This window comes from Macaca thibetana, chromosome 10 (assembly GCF_024542745.1).
Source record: "Macaca thibetana thibetana isolate TM-01 chromosome 10, ASM2454274v1, whole genome shotgun sequence".
Lineage (NCBI taxonomy): Eukaryota > Metazoa > Chordata > Mammalia > Primates > Cercopithecidae > Macaca > Macaca thibetana.
The window spans coordinates 41,624,653-41,651,085 of NC_065587.1; the positions used below are offsets into that span (position 1 = coordinate 41,624,653).

Genomic DNA, 26,433 nt, shown 5'->3' on the forward strand with positions numbered 1-26,433 from the left:
TATAGTTCTGCAATCTGCCTGAACTTAATTTTTCTTTATCATATGAAAAATGGCTCCAGCTTCATTTTCCTGTCACAATGTCATTTATCAAAAGTATGTTCTTTTCCCACCGCGCTGGAGTGCCACCTCTGTTACAGTCCAGCCTCTGTTTACAGTCTTTGTCTGCACTCTCCCCTCTCTTCCAGTGGTCCCCTCAGCCAATACCACCACTATAGATTTATAGTGAGTCTTGATATTTGATAGAGCAAGTCTTCTCATCTTGTTTTTCTTCTTTGGCATGACTTGTTATTCTTGTTCCTTTGTATTCTCATATAAATTTAAAATCCAGCTCACCAGATTCTAACAAAATGAAACAAAGCAGAACATCTATTAGGATTTTGATTGGGTTTGCTTTGAATCTGTAGGTCAGTTTGGAGAGTATTGCCCGTTTTACAATGTATAGACTTCCAATCCATAAACATGGTACATCTTTTCATTTATTTAGGTTTTCTTTAGTTTCCCAGTAGAGTCTGATCATTTTCTCTGCAGAGGTTTTGTGCTTTTTTTGGTTGTATATTTTAAAGGAAATTTGAGGCATCATATTTTATCCAATTAAGGACTTAGAACAAATCTAACTAATATCATTATCACACTTAACAAAATTAACAACAGTGCTTTCTAGTTTACCACTCTATGTCCAGTTTTCCTATCTAAAAAATACCTTTTTATGGTTGATTTGTTTGAATCATGATCCAAATAAAGTCTACACATTTCATCAGGTAGATGTGTCTGTTAAGTCTCTTTTTGTTTACAGGTTTTTTTCCTTTTGGTCTTCAACGCTTTTTAATCTTGAATGGTTCTCTCTTTCATCTTTCTCCGTATCATTTATTTGTTGAAGTGGCCATTAGCTTAGAGAATTTTCCACAGTTTGTATTTGGTGGTCATTATTTTCATGGTATCATTTTCCCTGTCTTTTCTGTAAACGGAAAATTACATTTGGAGAATTTATTATATTCTGCTTCAATTTTTTTTAAAGCAATACTTCATATGTTGTTTTGTGAAGTTCTTATTACAAAACACCAGGAAACAATGTCTAGTTGTCACACTTTTAGAGATTTCATATTGAGCAGTGGGCTCAGGTGTTTTATTCTTTCATTATAAAATTCCTCACCAGTCTTTCTTCTGATGATTTCAGGGTTCACAAATAATCATTGCTTAAATCTGTTATTTCATTCTGTGTTGGAAAATGACAATTTTTTTTTTATTGTCTGCGACATCTGTTGTGTCCCCATTTCCATCCTGTTATTTGTTATTTGTGCCTTCTCTCTTTCTTTTTTCCCCCTAGATAATTCTTACCAGAAGGTTATGAATTTCATTAGTTATTTCAAAGACTCAGGTTTTGGCTTTGTTTCTGTTGTATGTTTGTTTTCTATAATAGTTCAGTAATATCTGCTCTAATTTGTATTATTTTTTCCTTGGCTTTTTTTTTTTTCACTTTTGGATTTAATTGCTGTTCTTTTCTTCAAGGATATTTAGTTCAGTTTTTTTTTTTTTGGCTTTTCTTTTGTAACATCTGCATTTTATATTGTACACTTTCCTCTTAAGTACTATGTTACCTCAAGTTTTGATATATAACATTTTTGTTATTTCTCAGCACAAGTATTTTTAATGTTAATGATTTCTCCTTTGATCATTTAGTTATTCAGAAGTGTGTTGTTTTATTTCCAGATATTTGAGGATTTTGCAGATATCTTTCTGTTATTGATTCCTAGTTTAATTATTTTGTGGTCAGAGAACATACTTTGTATTTTTTCTCTTTTTTTTTTCTGAGACAGAGTCTCGCTCTGTTGCCCAGGCTGGAGTGCAGTGGTGCGATCTCAGCTCACTGCAAGCTCCGCCTCCTGGGTTCACACCATTCTCCTGCCTCAGCCTCCCGAGTAGCTGGGACTACAGGCGCCTGCCACCTCGCCCGGCTAGTTTTTTGTATTTTTAGTAGAGACAGGATTTCACCATTTTGGCCAGGATGGTCTTGATCTCCTGACCTCGTGATCCACCCGCCTCGGCCTCCCAAAGTGCTGGGATTACAGGCGTGAGCCACTGCGCCCGGCTTTATGGATTTTTGTAGGGATTACAGTATACTTCTTTTATTCATCATGACATATGTTCAAAATGATACCACTTTGCATGCTGTAGAGTTTGGAGATGTTGCATAAGAGCCTCACAACGGTGTTCTTCCACCTCTGCCCCTCTGTCTTTTGTGCTGTTATTTTCCTACAGTTCTACACAATTCATAAATTTCAGAATAACTTTTTAATATCTTTGCTTTATATAGCAACTGTCTTAAAGCAATTACAAATAAGAAAAATATTTTTAAATATTTACCGTCTTTTTTTTTTTTTTTTTTTACCATTTTTGATGTTTTTTGTTTCTTTTTGTAAAATGCTCATTGCCATCAGGTATCCTTTTGCCTCAAGAACTTCCATTAACGATTTTTGTTTTGTACAAGACTGTTGTCAGTGAATTATCTCAGCTTTTGTTTGTCTGAAAAAGCATTTCATTTCCATTCTTTCTTTAATAGGTTTTATTTTTGGCGGCATTTTAGATTTATAGAAAAGTCGAATGGGAAATACAGGAAGTTCCCGCATTCCATAGCTGCCCAGTGTGTCCCGAGTTTCCTCTAGACCTTCCATGCTGTTCATGCTTATCTTAAAGTCCTCGCCTCATCCTTCCGACATCCCAGGTCTCTGCCTAACTTCTCAGCCTCACACTCCTCATCTCTCTGGCTAGTCCCTCTGTATTCTTCTGTGTTTTTGTCATATCCTGTGGGCACTCTCTGTGGGTCCTGTCCCTACTGGTCTTCATAATTTTCTTGTTTACTTCCAGGCCTAGACTGTAAAGCTCCTAAGAGCAGGGCCTGGACCTTGCTTATCCTGGTATCACAGGCTTCTTGCATTGAGTCTAAAGTTGGTTGGGCTTAACACATGATTATAACTGAGTGATGGAGTGAGGGAAAGAATGAACAAAGACACAGAGGGCTACTTCCGTGGTTGGATTTCCAGGGAACATTGGTTACACTGCCACGTAAAATTAAGCCATCCTCTTTTTTTTTGTTTTTGAGGTAGAGTCTTGCTCTGTCACCCAGGCTGGAGTGCAGTGTTACAATCTCAGCTCACTGCAACCTCTGCTTCCCGGGTTCAAGTGATTCTCTTGCCTCAGCCTCCTGAGTAGCTGGGATTACAGGCACACGTCACCATGGCTGATTTTTGTATTTTTAGTAGAGATGGGGTTTCGCCTTGTTGGTCAGGCTGGTCTTGAACTCCAGACCTCAAGTGATCTGCCTGCCTTGGCCTCCCCAGCCATCCTCTTTATATTAAAAAAAAATTTCACAAACATAATATATGCCCATTGAAATATTTAACAACTTCAGGAATTTAAATAGAGTTTCCCTCCCTCCCCGACTACAACCTTGGAAAGAGCTGTGAAGTTTGGTGAGTACCCTTCTAGATTGTTTCCTCAATAAGTGTATGTACATATGAATGTGTTTATGGGTACATGTATTGCACATGTATACCTAAACGTAACTTGTATTAAGAAATGGGCTTGACTGGGCATGGTGGCTCATGCTTGTACTCCCAGCACTTTGGGAGGCCGAGGCAGGCAGATCACGAGGTTCAGAGATCGAGACCATCCTGGCCAACATAGTGAAACCCAGTCTCTACTAAAAATACAAAAATTAGTTGAGCGTAGTGGCATGTGCCTGTAGTCCCAACTACTCAGGAGGCTGAGGCAGGAACCCGAGAGGCAGAGGTTGTAGTAAGCGGAGATCGCACCACTGCACTCCAGCCTGGGGACAGAGGGAGACTCCGTCTCAAAAAAAAAAAAAAAAGAAAAAAAAGAAATGGGCTCCTACCATATGCAAAAATTTTCACCTTTTTCCATTTAATGTATCATGGATATCTTTCTAACTTACTACATATCTAGAGGGACTAAGACCATACAAATAGTTGCATGGCGTGCCAGGGTATAGATAGATCATAATTTATTTAAGTTTCTCTCTATTCATTTGTTGTTGGCAGCTCCTTGTCTTGTAATCTAGTGACTGGCACTGTAGAGGGCTTATGGTGTGCCACTACCCAGCTTTGTGCTTGCTACATGTCATGTCGCTGAGTCCCCCTGCACTCTTCTGAGTCAGGCAGAGTTTCTCTCTCCAGAGGGCCACTTTCTTCTTTCATCTTATTAACAAAGCTAACAAACAAGTGAGAAGTATTGAGGCCGAGGCTTCAGGACTCTGCTCATCCACTGTGGGCTCTCCAGGTCGTTGCAGAGCGGCCAGGTTTTCCAAAATGGTGGTTCCAAAGCCCCAATTTGTTTGAGTCTTTACCTCTCTCCTGTTTGGTTGTGGAGTTGTCTCTGCTTCAGGGGTCCTCTCTTACCCATTTCGTCGCTTTCTTTAAGAGGGCAGATCCCTTGTGACCACTTAAGGTTGGATGTAGATTTGCCTGTCTGTTCTGTGACCCTAGAAGCAGATTGGGGATCTTAGTTGCTTGATTTCCCAAGGGAAGCTGAATGAATGTGGTCTAGTGAAATGTAATTAGTGACTTTCTCTGCAGTGCCTATTTTGACTTTCCCAAACCTCTTGACTGCCAGATCTTGATCTTTCATCCCAAGGGTGGTATAAATCTCCCTGGGTACAGGCTTGAGTTGATGGATTTCTTCCTATAGTATACGGGGCCAAAGGACTGCCCCTTTGAATTCCGTATTTCTATCCTTTTTTCCCTGCAAGTCAGGGTGGGTTTTCAGCTTCAGTGAATTCTTCTGATGCATGCTTGGCCAGAAATGACTTTCATTGTTCCTGGATGGTCTGTTGCTCAGAGGAGTGGACAGAAGCAGTCAGGGGCCCCTTTCTACTGGATCAGAGAAAGATTCAGGAGCTGCAGTTCCTCTACTTGTACGGGAGGCCTCCAGATCACCCCAGGCCACTGCTGAGGGCCCTCACTTTTTCCCTCATCAGTGTCTTTGTTTAAAGAGCTTTTATTGAGGCATATTTTACATGCAATAAACTTCACCCACTTTAATAGTTCACTTGGATGAATGTGGTAAATGTATACAGTAATCCAGCCATTGTCACAATGGAGTTCAAAAGTTTGTCACCTGACAAGTACCCTTATTTGCCCCTTGGCTGTCTGGCAGTCCCTCCCTCCCTGACCACCATAGGCCCAGGCAACCACTGACCCTGTTTCTGATGTTTTCAAAATATTTTGCCTTTTCTAGAATTTCATATAAATTCAGTCATATGGGATGCACTCTTACATGTCTGGCTTCTCTTCCTTAGCAAAATGCATTAGAAATTCATCCCTGTTGTTATCAATAGTTCATTCCTTTTTATTGCTGCTGAGTATGTACAGATACTCTGTTTTGTATCGCATTCACCAGTTCTGGGAACACTGGAGTTTTCCATTTCGTGACTGTTATAAATAATGCTTATATGAATATTTGCATTCAACTTTGTGTGGACATAGGTTTTCATTTCATATGGGTACATGCCTAAGAGTGAAATTGTTGGGTTGACTGGTATGTTTAGCTTTTGGAGGAATTGCCACACTGTTTTCCAAATTACCTGTACAATTTTGCATTTCTACCAACGTCTGTGGATTCCTATTTCATGTTTTGCCAGCACTTGGTATTGTCATTATAATTTTAGTTCTTCTAGTAGTTGTAGTGTTACCTCATTGTAGCTTCTGCATTTTTGGCCTTGTGTTTTGTTTTGTCTTTAAGCTTTTGATTTTGAAATAATTTTAGGTTTATAGGAGTGTTGCAGAGACAGTACTGAGGGTTCCCTTATACACTTTGCCCAACTTCCAATGCAGTGGTTTTCAATTATGGGTAATTCTGCCCCCAAAGGATCTTATACAATGTCTAGATATATTTTTGGTTGTCACATCTTGGGGCACAGAGGGTGCTACTGGTGGGTAGAAGCCAGGGATGCTACTAAACATCCTGCAGTGCACCAGACAGCCCCTCCCCCCACCAACAAAGACTGACCTATTCCAAAGTATCAGTAATGCTGAGGTCAGGAAACTGCTCTCATGTTTACAGCTTAAATAAGCATGTTACATTGATCAAAACTAAGAAAGTAACATTGGCATCGGTGTACTGTTAACTAAATTACAGATTTGACTTGGATTCTGCATTTTTCCATTAATGTTCTTTTTCTGCTCCGGGATCCCATCAGGGTACTACATTACATTTATAGTTGCCATATCTCCTGAGGCTCCTCCATCTGTGACGGTTTCTTGTTCTATCCTTGTCTTTCAGGATCTTGACAGGTTTTTCGTTTTGTTTTGTTTTTTGTTTTGTTTTGTTTTTGAGATGGAGTCTCACTCTGTCGCCCAGGCTGAAGTGCAGTGGCGCAATCTTGGCTCACTGCAAGCTCTGCCTCCTGGATTCCCGCCATTCTCCTGCCTCAGCCTCCCAAGTAGCTGGGACTACAAGCGCCCGCCACCACGCCCGGCTAATTTTTTGTATTTTTAGTAGAGACGGAGTTTCACCATGTTAGCCAGTACAGTCTCCATCTCCTGACCTCATGATCTGCCTGCCTCGACCTCCCAAAGTGCTGGGATTACAGGCGTGAGCCACCGCGCCTGGCCTGTTTTGTTTTGTTTTGTTTTTGTGACAGGGTCTCGCTCTGTCACCCAGGCTGGAGTGCAGTGGTGCGATCTCAGCTCCCTGCAACTTCTGCCTTCTGGGTTCAAGTGATCCTCCCACCTCACCCTCCTGAGTATCTGGGACTACAGGTGCGTGCTACTATGCCTGGCTAAGGTTTGTATTTTTTGTAGAGATGGGATTTCACCATGTTGCCTAGGCTGGTCTCGAACTCATGGATTCAAGCAATCTGCCTGCCTTGGCCTCCCAAAGTGCTGGGATCACAGGTGTTAGCCTCTGTGCCTGGCTGACTTGTAGTTTTCTGAAGACTTGTGATGTTGAGAATTTTTTCTTGTATTTCTTGGCTGTCTGTACATTTTGTTTTGTGAAGTTGTTAAAATCTTTTGCTTTTTAAAAGAATAAAACAACTTTATTGAGATTTAGTTTACGTGTCATCCGTTTCACCACTTTAAAGCGTACAAGTTGATGATTTGTAGTATATTCACAGAGTTGTGCAACATTGCCACAATGAATTTTAAAACATTTTTGTCACCTCAGTAAGAAACGTGGTTCCCATTAGCAACCACTACCCATTCCTCTCCAATCTCCCAGCCCTAGGCAACCACTCATCTACTTTGTGTCTTTATTGATTTGCCTATTCCAGGCATTTTATAGAAATGTAATCATACAGTGTGTCGTCTTTTGTTACTGACTTGGTTCACTTAGCATGCTGTTTTCAGTATTCATCCATGTTTCACTTGAGCCCAGGAGTTCAAGGCTACAGCAAGCTATGATCATGCCACTGCATTCTAGCCTGGGTGACAAGAGTGAGACCCTGGGTTTCAAAAAAAAAAAAAAAAAAAAAAGCCACATCAGTATCCTCGTTCCTTTAATAATGTTCCATTGAATGGATACATAGTATTTTGATTATTCACTCATCAGTTGACAGATACTTAGGTTGTTTCCATCTTTTGGTTATTAGTATTAATGTGCTGAGCTCATTTATGAACACATGTTCTTTTAATTGGGTTGTTTGTCTGCTTATTACTGAGTTATAAGAGTACAAGGATTGCCGGGCATGGTGGCTCAGGCTTGTAATCCCAGCACTTTGGGAGGCCGAGGCGGGCAGATCACGAGGTCAGGAGATCGAGACCATCCTGGCTGACACGGTGAAACCCCATCTCTACTAAAAATACAAAAAGTTGGCCCAGTGTGGTGGTGGGTGCCTGTAGTCCCAGCTACTGGGGAGGCTGAGGCAGGAGAATGGTGTGAACTCGGGAGGCGGAGCTTGCAGTGAGCCAAGATCACGCCACTGCCCTTCCAGCCTGGGTGATGGAGTGAGACTCCATCTCGTAAAAAGAGTACAAGGATTATTTATATATTCTGGATTCCAGTTTCGGTCAGTTATTTTCTCCAGTCTGTGGCTCATCATTTTTATTTTCCCAATGGTGTGGTTTAGGGAGCAAAGTTTTAAATTTTGATGAAGTCACATTTATCAATATTTTTCTTTTATGGTTTGTATACTTTGCTCCTCAGAAATCTTTGTCTAACCTAAGATCACAAAGATTTTCTTTTCTCTTCAAGAAATTTTATGTTTTAGTTCTTACATTAGATCTGTGGGTCCATTTTGAATTAATTTTGGTTTATGCTGTGAAATAAGAGTCAATGTTCTTTTTTCCCCCTATATGACTATTTATTCTAGCACCACTTTTTGTTGACTTTTCCTGTTCACCTTTTTTTTAAAAAAAATCACTAGATATATGCGTGGGTTTGTTTCTGGACTTTGACATTGACTTTTTTCTATTTCTCCTTGCAGTTGTATTGCTTTTTGCTGCATGTATTTTGAAACTCTGTTATTAGGCATATAAACATTTGAGATAATTATGTCTTCTTCATGAGTTTGCCCCTTTATCATTATGAAATGACCTGTTTTTCCTTGGTGATATTCTTTGCTCCAAAATCTGTTTTGTCTGATATTAATATAGCTACTCCAGCTTTCTTTGGACTATTGTTAGCATAATATATTCTTTTTTAATTATTTATTTGCATCTGTATATTTAACATGTGTTTCTTATAAGTAATATGTAGTTGGGTCTTGTTTTTTTTTTTAATCCATTCTTTTAATCTTGTTCTAATTGGAATGTTTAGACCATTTACATTTAATGTAATTACTGATGCAGTTAAGTTTAAGTATATCATCTTGCTGTTTTCTATTTGCCACATCTATTTTGTTCCCTTTTTGTTCTTTATCTGCTTTCTCTTGAGTTAATTGAACTTCTTTATGATTTTAGTTTGTTTTTTAAATAGTTCATTAGTTATAATTCACTGTTTTTTTATTTTAGTGATTGCCTTAGCATTTATAGTATGTATATTTAACTTATCATTATCATGGCCTACTTTCCAGTGGTTTTTTTTTTTTTTTTTTTTTGAGATGGAGTCTCGCTCTGTTGCCCAGGCTGAAGTGCAGTGGTGCAATCTGGGCTCACTGCAAGCTCCGCCTCCCAGGTTCATGCCATTCTCCTGCTTCAGCTTCCTGAGTAGCTGGGACTACAAGCGCCCGCCACCACGCCCGGCTAATTTTTTTGCATTTTTACTTAGAGACGGGGTTTCACCATGTTAGCTAGGATGGTCTCGATCTCCTGACCTCGTGATCCACCCGCCTCAGCCTCCCAAAGTGCTGGGATTACAGGCATGAGCCACCGCGCCAGCCCTTCCGGTGGTATTTTACCACTTCATGTATAGTGTAAGGAACCTTATCATAGTATGCCTTCGTTTCCCCTTTCTTGGTCTTTTCTTTTTTTTTTTTTTTTTTTTTTTTTGAGACGGAGTCTCGCTCTGTCCCCCAGGCTGGAGTGCAATGGCGCGATCTCCGCTCACTGCAAGCTCCGCCTCCCGGGATCCCGCCATTCTCCTGCCTCAGCCTCCTGAGTAGCTGGGACTACAGGCTTGAGCCATCGCACCCGGCTAATTTTTTTGTATTTTTGGTAGAGACGGGGTTTCACCGTGTTAGCCAGGATGGTCTCGACCTCCTGACCTTGTGATCCGCCCGCCTCGGCCTCCCAAAGTGCTGGGATTACAGGCGTGAGCCACCGCGCCCGGCTTTTTGGTCTTTATGTTGTTTTCGTCATGCATTTTATTATATACATGTTATAAATCCACAATAATAATAAAGTGTTATTTTTAACTTAGTCAATTATTTCTTAAAGAGATTTAAATAATAACAAAAATTTATATATCTATGCATGTAGTTATCACTTCTGGTGTTCTTTATTCCTTTCTGCAGATTCACATTTCCATCGGATTTTCTTTATCATTTCTTATAGTTCAGATCTGCTGGTGATAGATTTTTTGAATGTCTAAGAGAGTCTTTATTCATTTTTAATTTCCTGTCTTTGGATGGTCCACAGTTCACAATGGCCTCCTGGGCTTGTGGGTCCACTCTTTGGGGAAGGCCCCGCACCTGGCCTGCTCCACTGATCAGTATACTGATGGAATTAGCTGTTGCAGAGATCTTGACGTTTCTCCTCAGTAGGCCTTCTGTAGCTCTAGCTCAGATCATGCTTATGATGGGACATCGTCACTTGGTCCTGCAATGACAATCACATTATCTCCCCCCATGGCTAGAGCTTCCTCTGTGTAGAATGCCATAGTGCACGTCATTTGTCTGTTGCTTGCCATCTTGTGGTGGGACTTTTCTGAGTTGAGTCTTGGCCTGTTCCTCAGTCTCGGGCTGATTTAACTGTTCTCCTGTACATTGCTCAGGCCAGTGGACTGCAGTGATTTCTCTTTCCTTTTGGTAGCTGCCACTTCTGACTCTATCTTGGTTCTCTTGACCAGTTCTGCCTATAGAGGGATGCAGTCTCCCCACCTCCTCCTTTCCTTACTCCCCTCAAAATAAACATCTGTAGATCTTTCTCATTTTACAGATTTTATGGTTAATCAGCACAGGGAGATAGGAGAGTAAAAATAATAAATGTGGAGAAATATCTGAATTTAAAAAATTATCTCAAGGCTTTCCAAGAGAATTTCTGCAGAATTTCTAGTCGGCACTTCCTCATTCAGTCATTAAGAGGCCATCAGATGCCTCTTCGGGCCTTTCTTTTCTATATTTATTGGTCCCTTAGTTCCCTTCAACTGTCTTGAGCTTTTATTCCAAGCCTGAGGAGCCAGTCAGAACACAAGAAAAAGGTTTTCCCTTATTCTTAAGTGGACATTTTCAAACTCTGATGACTACCTGACTAGAAGATGCAGGCCTCCTTTCCTGTAGGACTGTGGACCACATTGGAATGGCCATCGCTGGGCATTCCCGGGTAGCCTCCGTCCTCCTTCTGAACACAGGTTGCTCACTTTGTCTTGTGCCAAGGTGCATTTACCTGCTCTTAGCACATTGCCTGGAACCTTGTGGTCCTTCAGTCAGTGTGGCCCAAATGACCATATGCATTGTTTTTGTCTCCATAGGCAGATTATTGCCAGAGGGCTGCTTGATATCTTCCGGGACTTCAGTAACAATGAAGAAGACTTCCTAATGGTAATGGAGATTGTAGTCAGATTGTCAGAAGATGCAGGTTTGTATAAGTATTGTGTAATTTAATTTTTTCCTTATAAATTTCTAAGAAATTATGTGTAACCAATAATAGCTAATTTTTAAAAAACCTGTTTGTTAGTCAATAACCTTTAAGCAATTTGTAACCATGAATGGATTTTTTCTTGAAGAATATATATCTTATTTGAATTTTGACTGAAATTTTCTTATATTTAGAAAATTAAAATGATTAATGGCTATGAATGCTATTTGCCTTGGCAGTCAGGCCTTTGGTGTTTCTTGAGTTTTGCCAGACTACTGGTTGCTAAGAAATGCCAAATCAAAAGAAGCCTCTTGGGTTCAAAAATCCCAGTCATTATTCCCTCAAGGCGAATCTTGATTTTTCTTGCTCATTCTACCTCTCCATGGTTGGTATTGTGGAAGAAAAGCACGGTGCTGTACGACTGCCACGACGATGGTGCCTTCCCCGCCGCCCCAGTAAGGATGAGTTAGATGAATGAGTGGTGGGGCTGGCCGGTACTGACAGCTGTGCCACAGCCCGCTCCTTCCTGCATTCAGAATGAATGATGAGAAGTTTCAGAAAGTTTCAGGACTCTCAGGCTTTAGAATTTAATCATTTTAACTGAAAATAGAAAAATAAGCCTTCCGTATAGCTCCCATATTAGTTTAAAATATTCATATGAATATAACACAATGCCTTTAAAAAGGCCCAAGTGGATGTTTTGAGTCTTTAAATGGATTCTCTTTGTAAATGAGTCACCATTTACAGTGCTGTAGCAATTATACATTTGTGTTAAATTTAATGTGGTATATTGGAGCTAGAGCCTCTCTTTTGTTTAATGCTTTGCCTTAGAAATAATTGGGATGCGTGGATTGTGGCTTAGTGCATTTATGAAAGAATTATTTATAATGTATACATTCTGGCTAGAATTTAAATAAGCACAACCCATAGGTCTGGCATATAAGCCATTAGTTGTAATGGCTTTTGGATGCTGGCCCAGCATGCAGACTTCTTGCTCTTTCCTCAATTTATATATGGCTTGTTATAATAGAGTTGTCATTCTCTCTTGTTTTTATGTTTTTATATTGCTATATAGCTCATTAGCTTTTTAAGCCTGTCTGTAGCATAAATACTCTAAACGGGAAATGATTTTTAAACTGCATTTGTCTAATTTCCTTGATGAAGTATTTTAGTAAGAAAAGCTAGAAACTATCAGTATATACTATATAAGATGCCTGGCTTATTCTTAATATAATTTTTTTTAAATTTTTTATTGCTGCAGAGCCCACAGTGCGGACTGAGCTGATGGAACAGATTCCTCCTATTGCCATTTTTTTACAAGAAAACAGATCAGATTTTCCAGTGGTGCTCTCTGAATATCTCATACCTATTGTAGTGAGGTACCTCACAGATCCAAACAATCAGGTTTGAAAAATTATAACCTTAAGGTCTCTTTAGCAAATTCTCTTTAGTCTTGTTTTAGGTGATATTCATACTTCAAAAAACAACTTCTTAGAGTTAAGTGATTTGAGAACAAAAGGTCTATTGGTGTCCAGTTCCTCTAGTCATGTGGGAAGATAGACAGCACTCATTCTTATCGTGAAATATTTCTTTTTTTTCTTTAACCTATGGAAATTTTCGAACACATGTAACAGTAGAGAGAAAATGAAAATGAACACCCACATGCCCTACACCTAGCATCAACTGTTGTTAACATTTGACCTGACCGGGTGTGGTGGCTCACGCCTGTAATCCCAGCACTTTGGGAGGCTGAAGCAGGTGGATTACCTGAGGTCAGGAGTTTAAGAGCAGCTTGGCCAACTTGGTGAAACCCCATCTCTACTGGAAATACAAAAATTAGCCAGGCAAGGTGGTGCATGCTACTTGGTCCCAGCTACTTGGGAGGCTGAGGCAGCAGAATTGCTTGAACCTGGGAGGCGGAAATTGCAGTGAGCTGAGATCGTGCCACTGCACTCCAGCCTGGGCGACACAGTGAGACTCCGTCTCAAAAAAAATAAAAACAAAAAAGTTTTGATTAATCTTTTTTCCTTTATCTTACCCAGATAAAATCCAATCCAGACAAAAGAATTCACAGACACCATCTCATCTCAGCTGTAAATACTTTTTAGTATTAGTCTCTAAGAAATAGACTCTTTTTAAAAAAACATAATGATAATATCATTAATGCAAATATAAAAATTATCAGTAGTTATCTAACGTCATCTAATACCTAGTCATTGGTCAAATTTCCCAGTTTTCTCATAAGTGTGTGTTTTTGCGCAGAGGCTGTTCAAACCAGAATACAAACAAAGTCCACACGTTGAATCTAAGTGATATAGGTCTCTTAGATCTTTTCAAATTTATGATGTTGCCCCTCCCCACTTTTTTCCCTTGCTATTTATTTGTTGAGGAAGCCAGGTCATTAGTTTTATAGAATTTCCCACATTTGGGATATGGTTTATTGCATCTCTGTAGTGTTGAGATGTTGCTCCACTCCCGGCATTTCTTTTAAACTAGTAGCTAAGTTGGAAGCTCAGCCAGACTCAGATTTTTTATTTTAGTGAGAATACTTTGTAGATGGTTTATGTTTTCCTGCTGTATCAAATCAAGGGCAGAAAAACTCTGGATGGTTATCTTTTCCTAATGCTGAATTTGGCCACCTTTTCTATAAAGGTGGCCAAACTTCTACAAAGTTCCCCATTATCATATGGGCAAACCATTGGTGATGGTTGCCCTGATCCAGTATCTCATTAGAGGTTGTAAATTCTGACACACTAATTCCAACACTTCTTTTTAGTTTAATAGCTAGAGTTCTTCTGTAAAGACTTCCTCTGTCAACTATTTGATAGACCTGAAAACCTGTTTGAATAGGAAAGACAGAATAAATGCTTTATTTTATCTGTGTATTTACCAGTTTCCAGAATCATCGTTGGCGTTTTGATAATCTACAAAGGTTACCGGTTAGGTTTAAAAATTTTTTTTGAAGTATTGTTAGGATGTCTACGGCCATACCACCCTGAACGCGCCCCATCTTGTCTGAAGTATTGTTAGGAACTCTTGCATTTTAACATAGTAGTTATTTTCAAACTGTTATAGTACTTATTCTTTTTTTTTTATTATTATACTTTAAGTTGCAGGGTACATATGCACAATGTGCAGGTTTGTTACATATGTATACATGTGCCATGTTGGTTTGCTGCACCCATCAACTCGTCATTTACACTAGGTATTTCTCCTAATGCTATCCAGTACTTATTCTTTTGGATGATCAAGTTGTTCCATCTTTGAGTTGCAGCCCTTCAAGTTGGCTCCAGAATCTTTATCAGCATGACCCAGTAGACGGTGGTAGTGCACCTTGACCTGGGATCAACCATTTCTCCAAGAGCCCAGGTTCCTTTAGGAGGCAAATAATAAGAAAATGGAATGTGGGTACTGGGGGCACTTGTTGCTTCTAGTGACAGAACGATTTTTTTAAAGATAAAAATTCTTCGAGTTTATCTTGATATTTCCAACTCAAACTTAGCATTATAGCGCTTTTACTTCGATTTTATTTGTGTCTTTTTTCACTTGCGTGATATAAATCCTACTTCTTGATGACGTTAGCATACATGTGTATGTCTGTGTATCCAAAATAAAAGTCCCAGTATTACTAACAATATGATGGGATTACTGAATATAGCTTAACGTTTCTTTGTAATTCCTTTTGTTTTTAGGCCTCGTCCTGCTAGAGGTACCCAGTCATGTTCATGTTACTGTGTTTTAAAGTCACTTGCATTAATCCTTCTCTTTGTGATTAAGCAACCAACTTGATATATAGTTATTCTCATTTGTTTTTTTATTTTTAGGAATTGTTTTAGCTTGTACATTTTGATTTATAATTATTTAAAATGTTTACTTGATTCCAAAGTCAAAACTGTAAAACAAAGCACGTTCAGAGAAGTCTGACTTCTGTCCCTGGCCCCCACTTCTTCTCCCCTCCCCTGTAGGTAACTATTTCTTTTGCTTTTTGGTTGGTTTTGATTCTGAAAACACACACACACACACGCACACGCGCATGCACATACATGTGAACAACTGAGATGATGTTCTTGTGTTCTGCAGACCTGTGCCCCTTTCTCGGGTGTGGGGGGCTCCCTCTTCCTGCTGCCCCATGCTGTGTGCTCTGTGAGCACCCCGAGAGCAGGCCCCAGCATCTGTGGCATCTTCACTCCTTTCTTTGCAGTGTAGTACCCCACTAGGGGAACAGAGCAGAACTTATTGATGGACATTTGGGCTATTTCCAGTCTTTTGCCACTTTGAAATTGCTGCAGTGAATAGACTTGCATCATTTCTATTTGTGCTAGTGTATTTGGGGATGGTTTTCCACTAAGGGTAAATTTATTTGATTTTTAATGATATACCATGTTTTCATTATCATTATTTTCAAGAGATTCTAAAATTTTGGGTTGTATTTCTCCCTTGATCCAAGCATTTTAAAAAGAGCAAATCCTCATTTTGAACTGGTAAGCAGTGTGACAGCATCAAGTGGAGTTTTCAGATAAGGAAAAAAGTCCTCTTGTTTCTGCTGTCCTAACATTTGGTATTTTGATGATTTTTGCATTTTCCTCTCTAGGTGCTAACATTCTTTTCCACATAGGTCTAATCATAATGTGATATAGTTTCCCCATTCATTCATTTATTCGAACAGTTTCTTAGTGCCCATTATGAGCCAAGCACAGTGCTTCATGCCTGGGGATGGGGAGCTGAGCAGGACAGATTTTCTGCCCTCAGAAAGCCCCCCGTCACAGACGCGGTAAAACACTCTTTCCTCATAATCGTCATATTTTTAATTTTGTTGAATACTTAAATTTCGTTCAGGTTTCGTGTGTGTGTGTGTGTGTGTGTGTGTGTGTGTGTGTGTGTGCTGTAGATGCAGTGAGCGTCAGAAAGGATGCAGTTTTGGATCCTGTAAATATTTCTCTCCTTTGGCTTCCAATAATCATGGTTGTACTAACAGTACCAGCCAGTATTCATTCAGTGCATGCCATGTCCTAGACACCATCAGAAGCCTGTCACTCCTTTCATCCCCACAACAAGCTTATGAGATAGGTACTATGATTATCCAGTTTTATGGATAGGAAACTGAGGCTGGGAGAGGCCAAGTCACTTGGCCAAGATGACTCATCTAGTCACTTGGAGGATCCAGATGGGGGCTCAGCATTCAGACCCCACAGGTGTAGCCTGTACCCACTGCCGTGTTAGCTCTTGAGCTCCAGGCCTCTTCCCTGCCTCTGCCTGCACTTCTTGTCTGTGTCTTCCCCAGTCTCCATCATTAGCCCGATCCTCACCTGCCCCTAAGAGTTGCTGTTTCTTCTCTAGGATATTGTCTTTGATCTCCCTTTCCTTATGGTATCAGGGTTCCCGCCATGGTCTCGTCTGCTACTGTGGCCCTAGGGAGACTCCACACACAACTGAACACTAGATTGCTGTCTCTCACCCAGGTCTCTGGAGTCTGTGAATCACTGCCCTCCATTGCCACAGTCCACTGGATGGCTCTGTCTAGATGTCCAGTGAATCCCATAGAGTTTAGAGACTCTAGCGTCCAGCCCTAGTGTCTCTATCCTCTATCTTGCTCTGGCTTCTGTGATTATCCTGGGTAGTCATTCTTAGCTCTCTTTAGCACTGTCTCTCACACCTGCCCTCTTCTTTCTGTCCCCTGCCCTGACATCATGCCTCATGAAAGCCTGTGGTGGCCCAGGAGCCCCTCACCTGTTCTCTCGTCAGAACCACTTTAGGTTTCCAGAATGTCACCCTCACTGAAGCCAAGTGTGATTGTGTTGCTTCTCTGCTGTTAAACTCTTGGGGGCTCCCATTACACCTGGAGTGGTCACCAGAGGTCCTAGTGGGATCTGGCACACTTTTCCTGGCCTGATCTCAGCTTGCCCTTCATCCTCCCATTCTGCCATCTGGAACTTGTCCTACTTCTTCAGAGTATTTTGCCCCAGAGTTCATCACCTTGCACCTCAGAACGTGCTGTTTGTTCTCCGGCCCTGTAAGGCCTTCTCCCCTCCTACCCTTGCTCAGTGGATTCATTTCCTGGAGCTGCTGTAACAACGCACCACAAACTGTGCAGCTTAAAACAGTAGATGTTTCTTTCCTCCCAGTTCCACAGATGGGAAGTGCAGCATCAGGGGGTTGTCAGAATGGGTTCCTTCTGGGTGCTCTAGGGGAGAATCTTTCCTTCTGCTTCCAGTCTCTGGCGGTTGCCAGCTTCTTGAGCTTGTGGCCACATCACTGGAATCTCTGCTGCCAACTTCACACAGCTTTGTCAGTGGCTCTTTCTTGGGCCCCTTCCCTGTGCGTTCTGTTGTACCAGACATAATTCCCATCTCAGGTGTGGCATGCCAGGGTTTACAAAGTCTCAGGAGGATGCTGCAGAGTTTTCCAGTCTCTTTGCCTGCAAAGGAGAAAAGGTGCGAAGTCATCCATTGATTCAGCAGATCCTTACAGAAAGCAAAATTTTGTGCCACAGGCTGCCAGGTCCTGAGGGTGCACTGGAAGACAAAGGATAAATCAGATGTGGTACCTGCCTTCTGAATTCACTCTCTGCAGCAGGAGAGATAGGTGGCAATTATGAAATCGTACAGAAAAAAATCCTCTATATGTTTGTATGTATGTAAATGCAGAAATCTGGAACAAGAGCTGTGGAGGAAAAATTCCAGGGCACTAGTCAAGTGTTGTCTGGGGACCTGTTCCAACAGGGACCAGGAGCAGAGGGGCTTTGGGCTGGAGCGGAGGAATGGTAGCCGGTCAGGTAGAGGGAGTGGCCTATTCAAAGACCTCAGGCAGGAGGGGCAGCAGAAGGCAGGAAGACCTAGTGGTCTTCAGGGTGTTTAGGGGATGGGGGTGGGGGTTGGTAGGGGCTGGCTCAGCCACACCTGCTCAGTGGGGTTGGTCTATATCCTGAGGGCACTTCTGCTCACTTGTGCTTCACCGTTTGCCTTTTTTTTTCCCTTGTAGGTGAGAAAATCAAGTCAGGAAGTGCTCTTGATTCTTCTGGAACAAGATCTAATTTTCCAGCATGATATTGAAAACAAAGTGTGTCCCATTCTGCTGCAGCTCTCTGCCCCAGACAGTGATGACGAATATAAAGCAGAAGCTGTGAGCGTAAGTCTGTCCAGGGAATGACTGCCCAGCACCTGTGGGCACTGTCCCATAAGTTGACTGATACCTGACTTGAAGTATCACACGTGTTTGATTTTGGTCAGCACTGTTCTCATGAACAAGGTAGCCAGTTATTCAACCTAGGTTGGAGAAAGCTCACAGTTCAGCTCTGAGCATGTTTTGAAAGTAAGCATCCTTATAGCACCAATTGTTTCAAGAAGAAGAGGCTTGAGAAATCAGAACGATTTGGGCTTAGCAGCAGTAGCTGGCTTAGATTTCTGTTGGACAAGATGCTGAGATTTATAGGTAAATCCTTGAGCCTACTTGGACCATGGGCCTTCCTTCTCAAAGTAAGAACCCTAGTATGGTATGTGAGATAATTTTAGGTGGTACTTAGACAATTAAGAAGAAAATTTAGTAGACTTGTGTGTCTGTAGATTAGGAGAAGACTAAGATAGATATGTAAGCAAATAAGAAGAATCACTGTGAAGAATGCAGATGTGGCCAAACATTTACAGGCATTTGGGAGATGCTGTGTTAGAGTATTTGTGCTTCTGTCAGTCAGAGATGTGCAGTGAAAGGAATAGTATAAATACTCAGTGTCTTCTAGTTAATAGTCTGGTATCCTTGGGTTTGCAAGATTCTGTGTCCATTTTTAAATGATTATACAGTCGGGATTTTCTACTCGCTTCTGGAGTCCTTGTTCACAAACCAGCAGCTGATGATCCAGTGCTGGCTTTTCCTGCCCTCAGATCAAGATGTCTCCATTTGTCCTTGCGCCTTTTCCTTTGTGGCTCAAGGGGAGGTCGCAGTGGGCCATCTTGTCTTCTTTAGCTGCTGCTCCTCCACTGACCCATGCAAATAATGCTGTATGGCATGACCCTTTCTGTTTACCTTATAGAAGCACATAGCTCCAGGATTATTCCAGCATTTTAGGAAAAATTTGTCCCTAAAGGATGTAAAAAATCATAAGCATTAATTCTGAGTATAATAAAATATACAGAAGATAGTAGTTTTCCTGTTTGGGAAACAATGACGTTAGAGAAAGGAATTATTTTCTTTTTTTAAAGTGCAGAAACATTATATGCCATGGAGCTAAAAAATTGTGTTATAGCATCAGAACATTTGGCAATTATTCTTCATTTATGTAAACGTTTTCTTCAACTATGTGTTAAAGGTCTGGCTTTTAAACTAATTTAATTTTTTGCATATTCCATATGTTTATAAGATGAATCAGGCTGAAGAATAATTGATTATTAAAATTCAAATTCTCCAGGGTTCTTTTATAAATTTCAAGTTTCTCTATAAGAAATTAAATTTGTTTTGCAAAATGAACCTGGATAATGTCATTTAGTTGGGGTATTTGGCAGTTGAGCAGTGAACTTTGCCAACTAGATCTTCTTTTTTATTTGGAAGTTGGCTAGGCAAGTTTCCAAGGTTATGACTGACAACCGAATATCTTATCCCTAAAGACTGATAATACCATGAAAAATAATGCTAAAGGCATTTTTGCATGATTTTTATTTTGTTTTCTTTCCAAATACTCCATTCTTGTCAGCAATATTCTTCTTCTTCTTCATTGTTTTTGGTAGAAATACTTGGAAAATATTACAAGCCTTCAAAAAGCTATCTGCACAAATCACTTGCAGAACAAATTAGTTCACATAAATTGTATTTTTCATTCCAAGCGAGATGCTGGTCTCATTACTTGAATGGATAGGATTTGAACTGTAGCTGCAAGAACAGAAGTGATGTTGAACCTCCTACCCACCATGGCCCAGGCTGCGCTTGTCTGTTTCTTCCAGGTGTTCCTGCAGGACCTCTGCTTTTCCTCCCGTGGAGATCTGTTGGGAGTGGAATGTGGGATGTCTGGTCTGGCCCGTGTGTGCTTTGCTCCAGTTATTTCCCCAGACCCTGGAGGCCAAGGGGCCTTGGCGGGGTGCGGCGGGGACTTGCCCCTTGAGTACGAGAGAGCTGTGGAACATAGACAGAATCTCTTCTTTTTAGCTAGGAAGTGACGATGTGGCTAGAGTAAATGACAGTGTAGGTAGTCATTATCCAAGGAAGAGAAGGCCACATGTGTGCTTTGTAGAGCTCCCCTAGGAAGGCAGGGTTCTGATTTAGCTGGTCTGTGGCTGATATCCCAAACATTGCAGGTGCCAGTGTGTATCCATTAGGAGATGATTCAGGGAGCTGTCAGCTAAAAGGGTGATGAGGAAAGAAGCAAATTGGGCTGGTCAGATGCCCTCTGTGTTTGGGGGCTCTCTTTGCATCCAGATGGTGTGAATATTGCTACATCTGTACTGTACATAAACACACGCTTACTCAGAGCAGTGCCATTTTGAAGGAGGTACCTCAACTCCCAAGGAGACTGCACGTCTTCATGGACAAAATACATCTGTTCATTTGACTTTTCACTCTCATTAGAACTTACAAGTAGTTGATTCTGATGCTAACAACTCTAGTGCATATATGATTGGGAAAATCAGAGAGAACCAACTGCATGTGTCCTGGGTGTTTTAGATTGAGTTATGCAGGACAGCTGCTTCCATGTTGGGACATGGGTATATGGAATCCTGGGAAGGGAAATGTACGTGCATTTTCCTTTGTGAAACCCTTCTAGAAACCCTACGCAATGTTAGTGACTCTGTCCTTGATGCAGTCAGAAGAGTCGGCTCTGTCTTCTGTCACTTAGCAGTTGAGTTGTGAAATTCTGTTTATTTCTCCCTCAAGATGGTGAGCTTCTTAAACACTGGACTGTGGTATCTTTGCACTATCAGCACCCAGCACAGTGCCAGGCTCAGAGTCAGTACTAAATAAATGTTTGTTGGATGAATGAATCGGTAAAAACGGCAAGAACTGTATCTTGTAATTATATCTAGACAGGATAAACAGGCCACTGGAGACCAATTATAATTCCTCTTGCTTACAGGGACGCCATTAGCATTCCGAGATTATAACTCATTGTCAGAAGCCTATTTTTCTCTCTCAACACGTTTTCACATTAAGGCTTCCTCATTTTTTGTCATTTCTATTTTTAAGCTCATTTTTATTTGTGCATGTATTTAAGAAGAATGTTGTGGTTATGTGCTACAAAGAATAGTTAGCTCCAAGCAACTAAGTGAAGATCGTCATTCCATACAAGTGGTTCCCAGGACCACGGGAATATAATTTCTTGTCACTTGGTGTGCTGACTTCTAATGACTCTGGATTTGTTTTATGCTGTATAGTAATAAGGTCATGCGGGTGTGGCAGATGGAGAGGGGTGGATGGAGATACTGGGAGTGCTTTAGTTGCCCATCACACTGGATACGGAAGCCTCATATCCTCATTTATTGTAGCTGTCACTTTGTACAACTCTGCTAAGCATCACATCAGAAATATGTGTCCTCTGTGTTCTGAGGACACAAACCTTTTCCTTATTTGTGTTATGGGCTAGTTTCCCCTTTGCCCCACCCCCATTGGTTTTCTTTCCCCTCTTCCTGTATGCAAATTCCAAATAGAATGATGGGTAGATTACTAACCCAGACCATTTTCTACTGTAAATAGGCAGTGCTGTGTATATAATGAGAATAACAGACTTTAGAGACAGGAAGTCCTTCTTCCCCCCATCCCTGCCTTTCTCCATCCCTTTCTTGTCTCCCCACTTCGGTCCTTCACTCCCCTGCCTTACCCTCTTCCTTCCTCATTTTGCTCTTTCCTCCCTTTCTTTTTACTTTGTTGGGGGAATGGAAGAATTATTTCACAATTTTGTTTTTGGCAACTTTTCATCTTGTTTCAATTTCAGACTTGCAAGAAAGTTGCAAGAATAGTATTCTGAATTCCCCTATACCTCTCTCTGGCTTCTTTAGTAATTTATATTTAGTTTCATTTGTTTTATCTTTTTTTTCTCTTCCCCTCCATCTCTCCCTCTCTCTCCACACATACAGACAGATGCATATTTACTGTATTTATTATTTTCTGAGTCATTTGAGACTCAGTTGGAGGCATTGTCCCTCTTTACATCTAAATACATCATTTTTTAATTTAATTTTTTATTAAGGACAAACAGCAGCATTCATCTAAATACTTCAATGTATATATCCTAAAAGGAAGGAAATTCTCTTATATAACCATAGTACAATGATCAAAATAGGAAATTTCACACCGATACAGTGCTAATTTTATAGCCACAGTTCCTATGCAAACATCATCTTTGTTCAGGACCCAGTCCAGGGTCCCTTGCTGCACTGAGCTGTCCTGTCTCTTTGGTTTCCATTAATCTGGAACAATTCCCACGTCTGTCTTTGAATTTTGTAACACTTAAATATTGGAAGAGTACTGGCCACATTTTTTTTGCAGAGTGTCTCCCTGTTTGGCTTTGCCTGATGTTTCCTTGTGATTGGATTCAGACTCTGTCTTTCTGTCAGGAGTATCACAGGAGTGATGTATTCCCAGTGTGTCATGGCAGGAGGCACAAGACTTCAGCTTGTCCTAATATTGGTGATGTTAACTTTGATGACCTAATAGATAGACGTGGTATCTGCCAGGTTTCTCCAGTGTGTTCTTTTTTCTCTCGGGAAGTAATGAGGAGAGTTACCTTGAGACGATTTAAGTATGCTTTTCTCCGTCAGACCTTTACCCACTAGCGTTGCTGTCTATTGATGATTCTGGTTGGCATTCTGCTATGCTCCCTTCTCCATAATTTGCCACCATTTTCTTGAGGATTTTCATATCTATATTCAAGAGAACAATTGTCTTTTCCTATTATGTCTTTGTTGGATTTTAGAATCAGAATTATTCTGGCTTCAAAAAATGAGTTGAGAAGTATTCCCTCCTTTTCTATTTTCTGAAAGGTTTTGATTAAGATTGGAGTTATTTTTTTCCTTAAACATTTGTTAGAATTCTCCAGTAGAACCTCTGGTCCTAGAGTTTTCTTTGCGAGATGGTTTTTCATAACAGATTTAATTCGGATATGGTGCTGTTCAGATTTCTTAATCTGTGTAACTGGGTAAGTTGTACATTTCAGGGAATTTATTAATTTCATGTAAGTTGTCAGATTTATTGACTTGTTCACGATATTCTTTTATTATCTTTTTAATGTCTGTAAGATCTGTAGTGTTATCCCCTTTCAGTTATGATCTTGGTAATTTGTGCTTTTTTTCTCTCTTGATCAGTCTTGCTAGGGGCTTATCAAATTTGTGTTTTCAAGCCAATTTTCAGCTTCATTGGTTTTATCACTTATTTCTTTTTCATTGATTTCTACTGTTTATTATTTCTACCCTTCTCCTTTCTCGAGTTGTTTGCTTGTCCTTTTTTTAGCTTTTTAAAGAGGAAACTGTTTTTAAGCCTACCTTCTTTTCCATTTTAAGCATTTAAAGCTACACATTTAATGTTAATGTCTATGTGATATATTAACCCTTTCATCATTGAGAAATGTCTGAGAGTAATCCATATTTTATAATCAATTATGATAGTAATATAAGCACTCTAGCATTTTATACTTATTGCTTATTTTATTTGTTTATATTTTTTTACTCTCAATTTATATGTCTTTACATTTCAAGTGTTTCTGCTTTTGTTAGCATCTGTTTGGGTCCTGCTTTTATATCCAGTCTAATAGTTTCTGCTCTTTAATTAGTGTGTTTAGTTCATTTATATTTAATGTAATTATTGATATGTTTGGTTTTATTTTTGCCATTTCTCTGTTTTCATTTGTCTCATCTGTTTTGTTGTTAATTCTTTTCTGTTTTCTTTTGGGCTAATGAATGTTTTTTAGCATTGCATTTTAATTCCTCTATTGAGTATTTAAGAAAAATATATCACCTTTTGCAACAGCGTGGTTGCATTCACTTGCCTTCATCCTTTGTGCTGTTGTTTTCATGTATATTACATTATGAGCCTGCAAATACACTGTGTTAGGCCATTCTTGGATTGCTATGCAGAAATACCTGAGACTGGGTAATTTATAAGAAAAGAGGTTTAATTGAATCATGGTTCTGCAGACTATACAGGAAGCGTAGTGACAGCATATGCTTCTGAGGAGGTCTCAGGAACCTTTTACTCATGGCAGAAGGCAAAGTGGGAGCAGGCATGTCACATGATGAAAACAGGAGCAAGAGAGGAAGTGGTGGGGAGGGAGGTGCCACACTTTAAATAACCAGATATGCAAGAACTCACTATTATGAAGATAATACCAAGCAATGAGAGATCCACCCCCATGACCCAAATACCTCCCACCAGGCCCCATCTCTAATATTGGGGATTACAGTTCAATTTGAGATTTGGTGGGGGCGTATATTTAAACCATATGGTACAGTATTTTAATTTTTGATTTAAAGAGTTTTATCTTTTGAAGAGAGTAGTAAAAAAAAAAAATGCAGCCTTTTATATGCCCATTTTTACCATTTTTGGTGATTGTCGTTCTTTCCTTTCCTAGATATGAGTTACCATCTGGTATCCTTTCCCTAAAAGCCAGAAGAACTTCCTTTAGTACCTTTTGTAGTTCAGGTTGGCTGATGATGAAATTTATTAATTTTTGTTTATCTGAAAATGTCTTTATTTTGCATTTATTTTTGAATGATAGTTTTGCTGGATGTAGAATTGTGAGTTAAAAAGGTTTTTTGTTTCTTTTCTTTTAGCATTTTGAAGATACCATTCTGTTGTCTTCTGGCCTTCTTTGTTTCTCATAAGTCATCTGCCATTTATATTGTACTCGTATATATAAAATATCCCTTTTTCTCTGCTCATGAGATTTTTCTCTTTACCTTTGGATTTTAGCAGAGTTAGTATACTGTTTTTTCTCCATCGAACTTCTTGGATTTGTGTGTTAAGCCTTTCAACTAATTTGGGAAGTTTGGGCTATTGTTGTTTTAAATACCTTTTTCTGTATTCTTTTTCTCCTTTCAGTTTGTGACTTAGATAACACAAAGTTGGGACCCTTAATATTGTCCCACAGGTCTTTGAGGCATTGTTCAGTTTTCTTTAATCATTTTCTTATCTCTGATGTTTAGATTTGATAATTTTTATTTATTTATCTTTAAGTTTATTGATTCTTTTTTTACATCTCTCCAATCTGCTGTTAGGCCTAACCAGCAAATTTTTAATTTCAGTTATTGTATATTTTGCTCCAGAATTTCCCTTTTGATCTTTTATAGACCTTTACAGTTTCTATATCTCTATTGTATAGAAAGTCCCTGTCTATTCTTTATGTGTTTTTTTCCTTGTAATTCTTGAGTATATTTATAACAGCTCCTTTAAAGTCCTTGTCTGGCCCTTGCAACATTTGGATCATCTTGATGTTGGTTTTCATTGACTAATATTATGGATCACTTTTTTCTTATTAATGCATGAGTAGTGATTTTTGACTGGACAGTGGACATTATAAATGGTACATTGCAGAGTCCCTGGATTCTGTTATATTTTTCTAAAAGGATTTCTGTCCTAGGAGGCAGTTACCTTGATTAATCTCCAACTCCAAATTTTCTGCCTTGTGACCAGAAGCTGAAATCTGTGCACAGTGTGTTTAATTTCTGACTGCTGCTTTTTTTCTGGGTCCTCTGGGATCTCCCCCACATATATGTAGTTTAGCGGTCAGCCAAAGATTTAAGTACATTTTATGCACAGATTTTGGACCTTACTTGCAAATCTCTCCTGTTGCAGTATATCTTTTAAGAGTAGCCTGTCCTCCAGTTCCTGCCTTTTGGTTGCTTTCTACTGCTTTCAAAGGGTGTTATTTTTATGTTTTGTCAAGATTTTGTGCTTTTTAGCTATAGGAGGGTTAGTCTAAGTTAGACTGTGCTAACCAGAAGTCTTGGTTCTTTTTTATAGTTTCCATTTCTTTGATAAGATTCCTGATCTGTTCATTCATTGTGACCCTATTTTCCTCTTTGTACTTGAGCGTATTTGTAATAACTGCTTTAAATTCCTTTTAAAGTCTTCTAATTCTAATATCTGGATTTTCTGTGGGTGTTTTTTTCTGCTGACTGATACTTTTCTTGACTATGAGTCACATTTTCTTATTGCTTCTCATGTCTATAGATTTTTCATTTTCTATTTTGTAGAAACTGGATTTTGTTATTTACCTCTAGAGAGTATTGACTTTGTTCTAGAAAGCAGTTCAGATTCTGTTTTTCCTGTAGTAGGC

General features: G+C 39.8%; 1 protein-coding gene across 5 annotated transcripts in view; it reads left to right on the forward strand.

Moving 5' to 3' along the window:
* The window catches only part of LOC126929359 (serine/threonine-protein phosphatase 4 regulatory subunit 1-like), an 86,739-nt gene that overhangs the window by 34,310 nt on the left and 25,996 nt on the right, over positions 1-26,433 (forward strand). For all 5 annotated transcript variants that reach the window (XM_050745585.1, XM_050745588.1, XM_050745589.1 and 2 more), the window contains 3 exons: positions 11,080-11,186; positions 12,448-12,590; positions 18,165-18,311. In XM_050745585.1, coding sequence (XP_050601542.1) covers positions 11,080-11,186; positions 12,448-12,590; positions 18,165-18,311 — 397 coding nt within the window. The remainder of the gene's footprint in view (positions 1-11,079; positions 11,187-12,447; positions 12,591-18,164; positions 18,312-26,433) is intronic.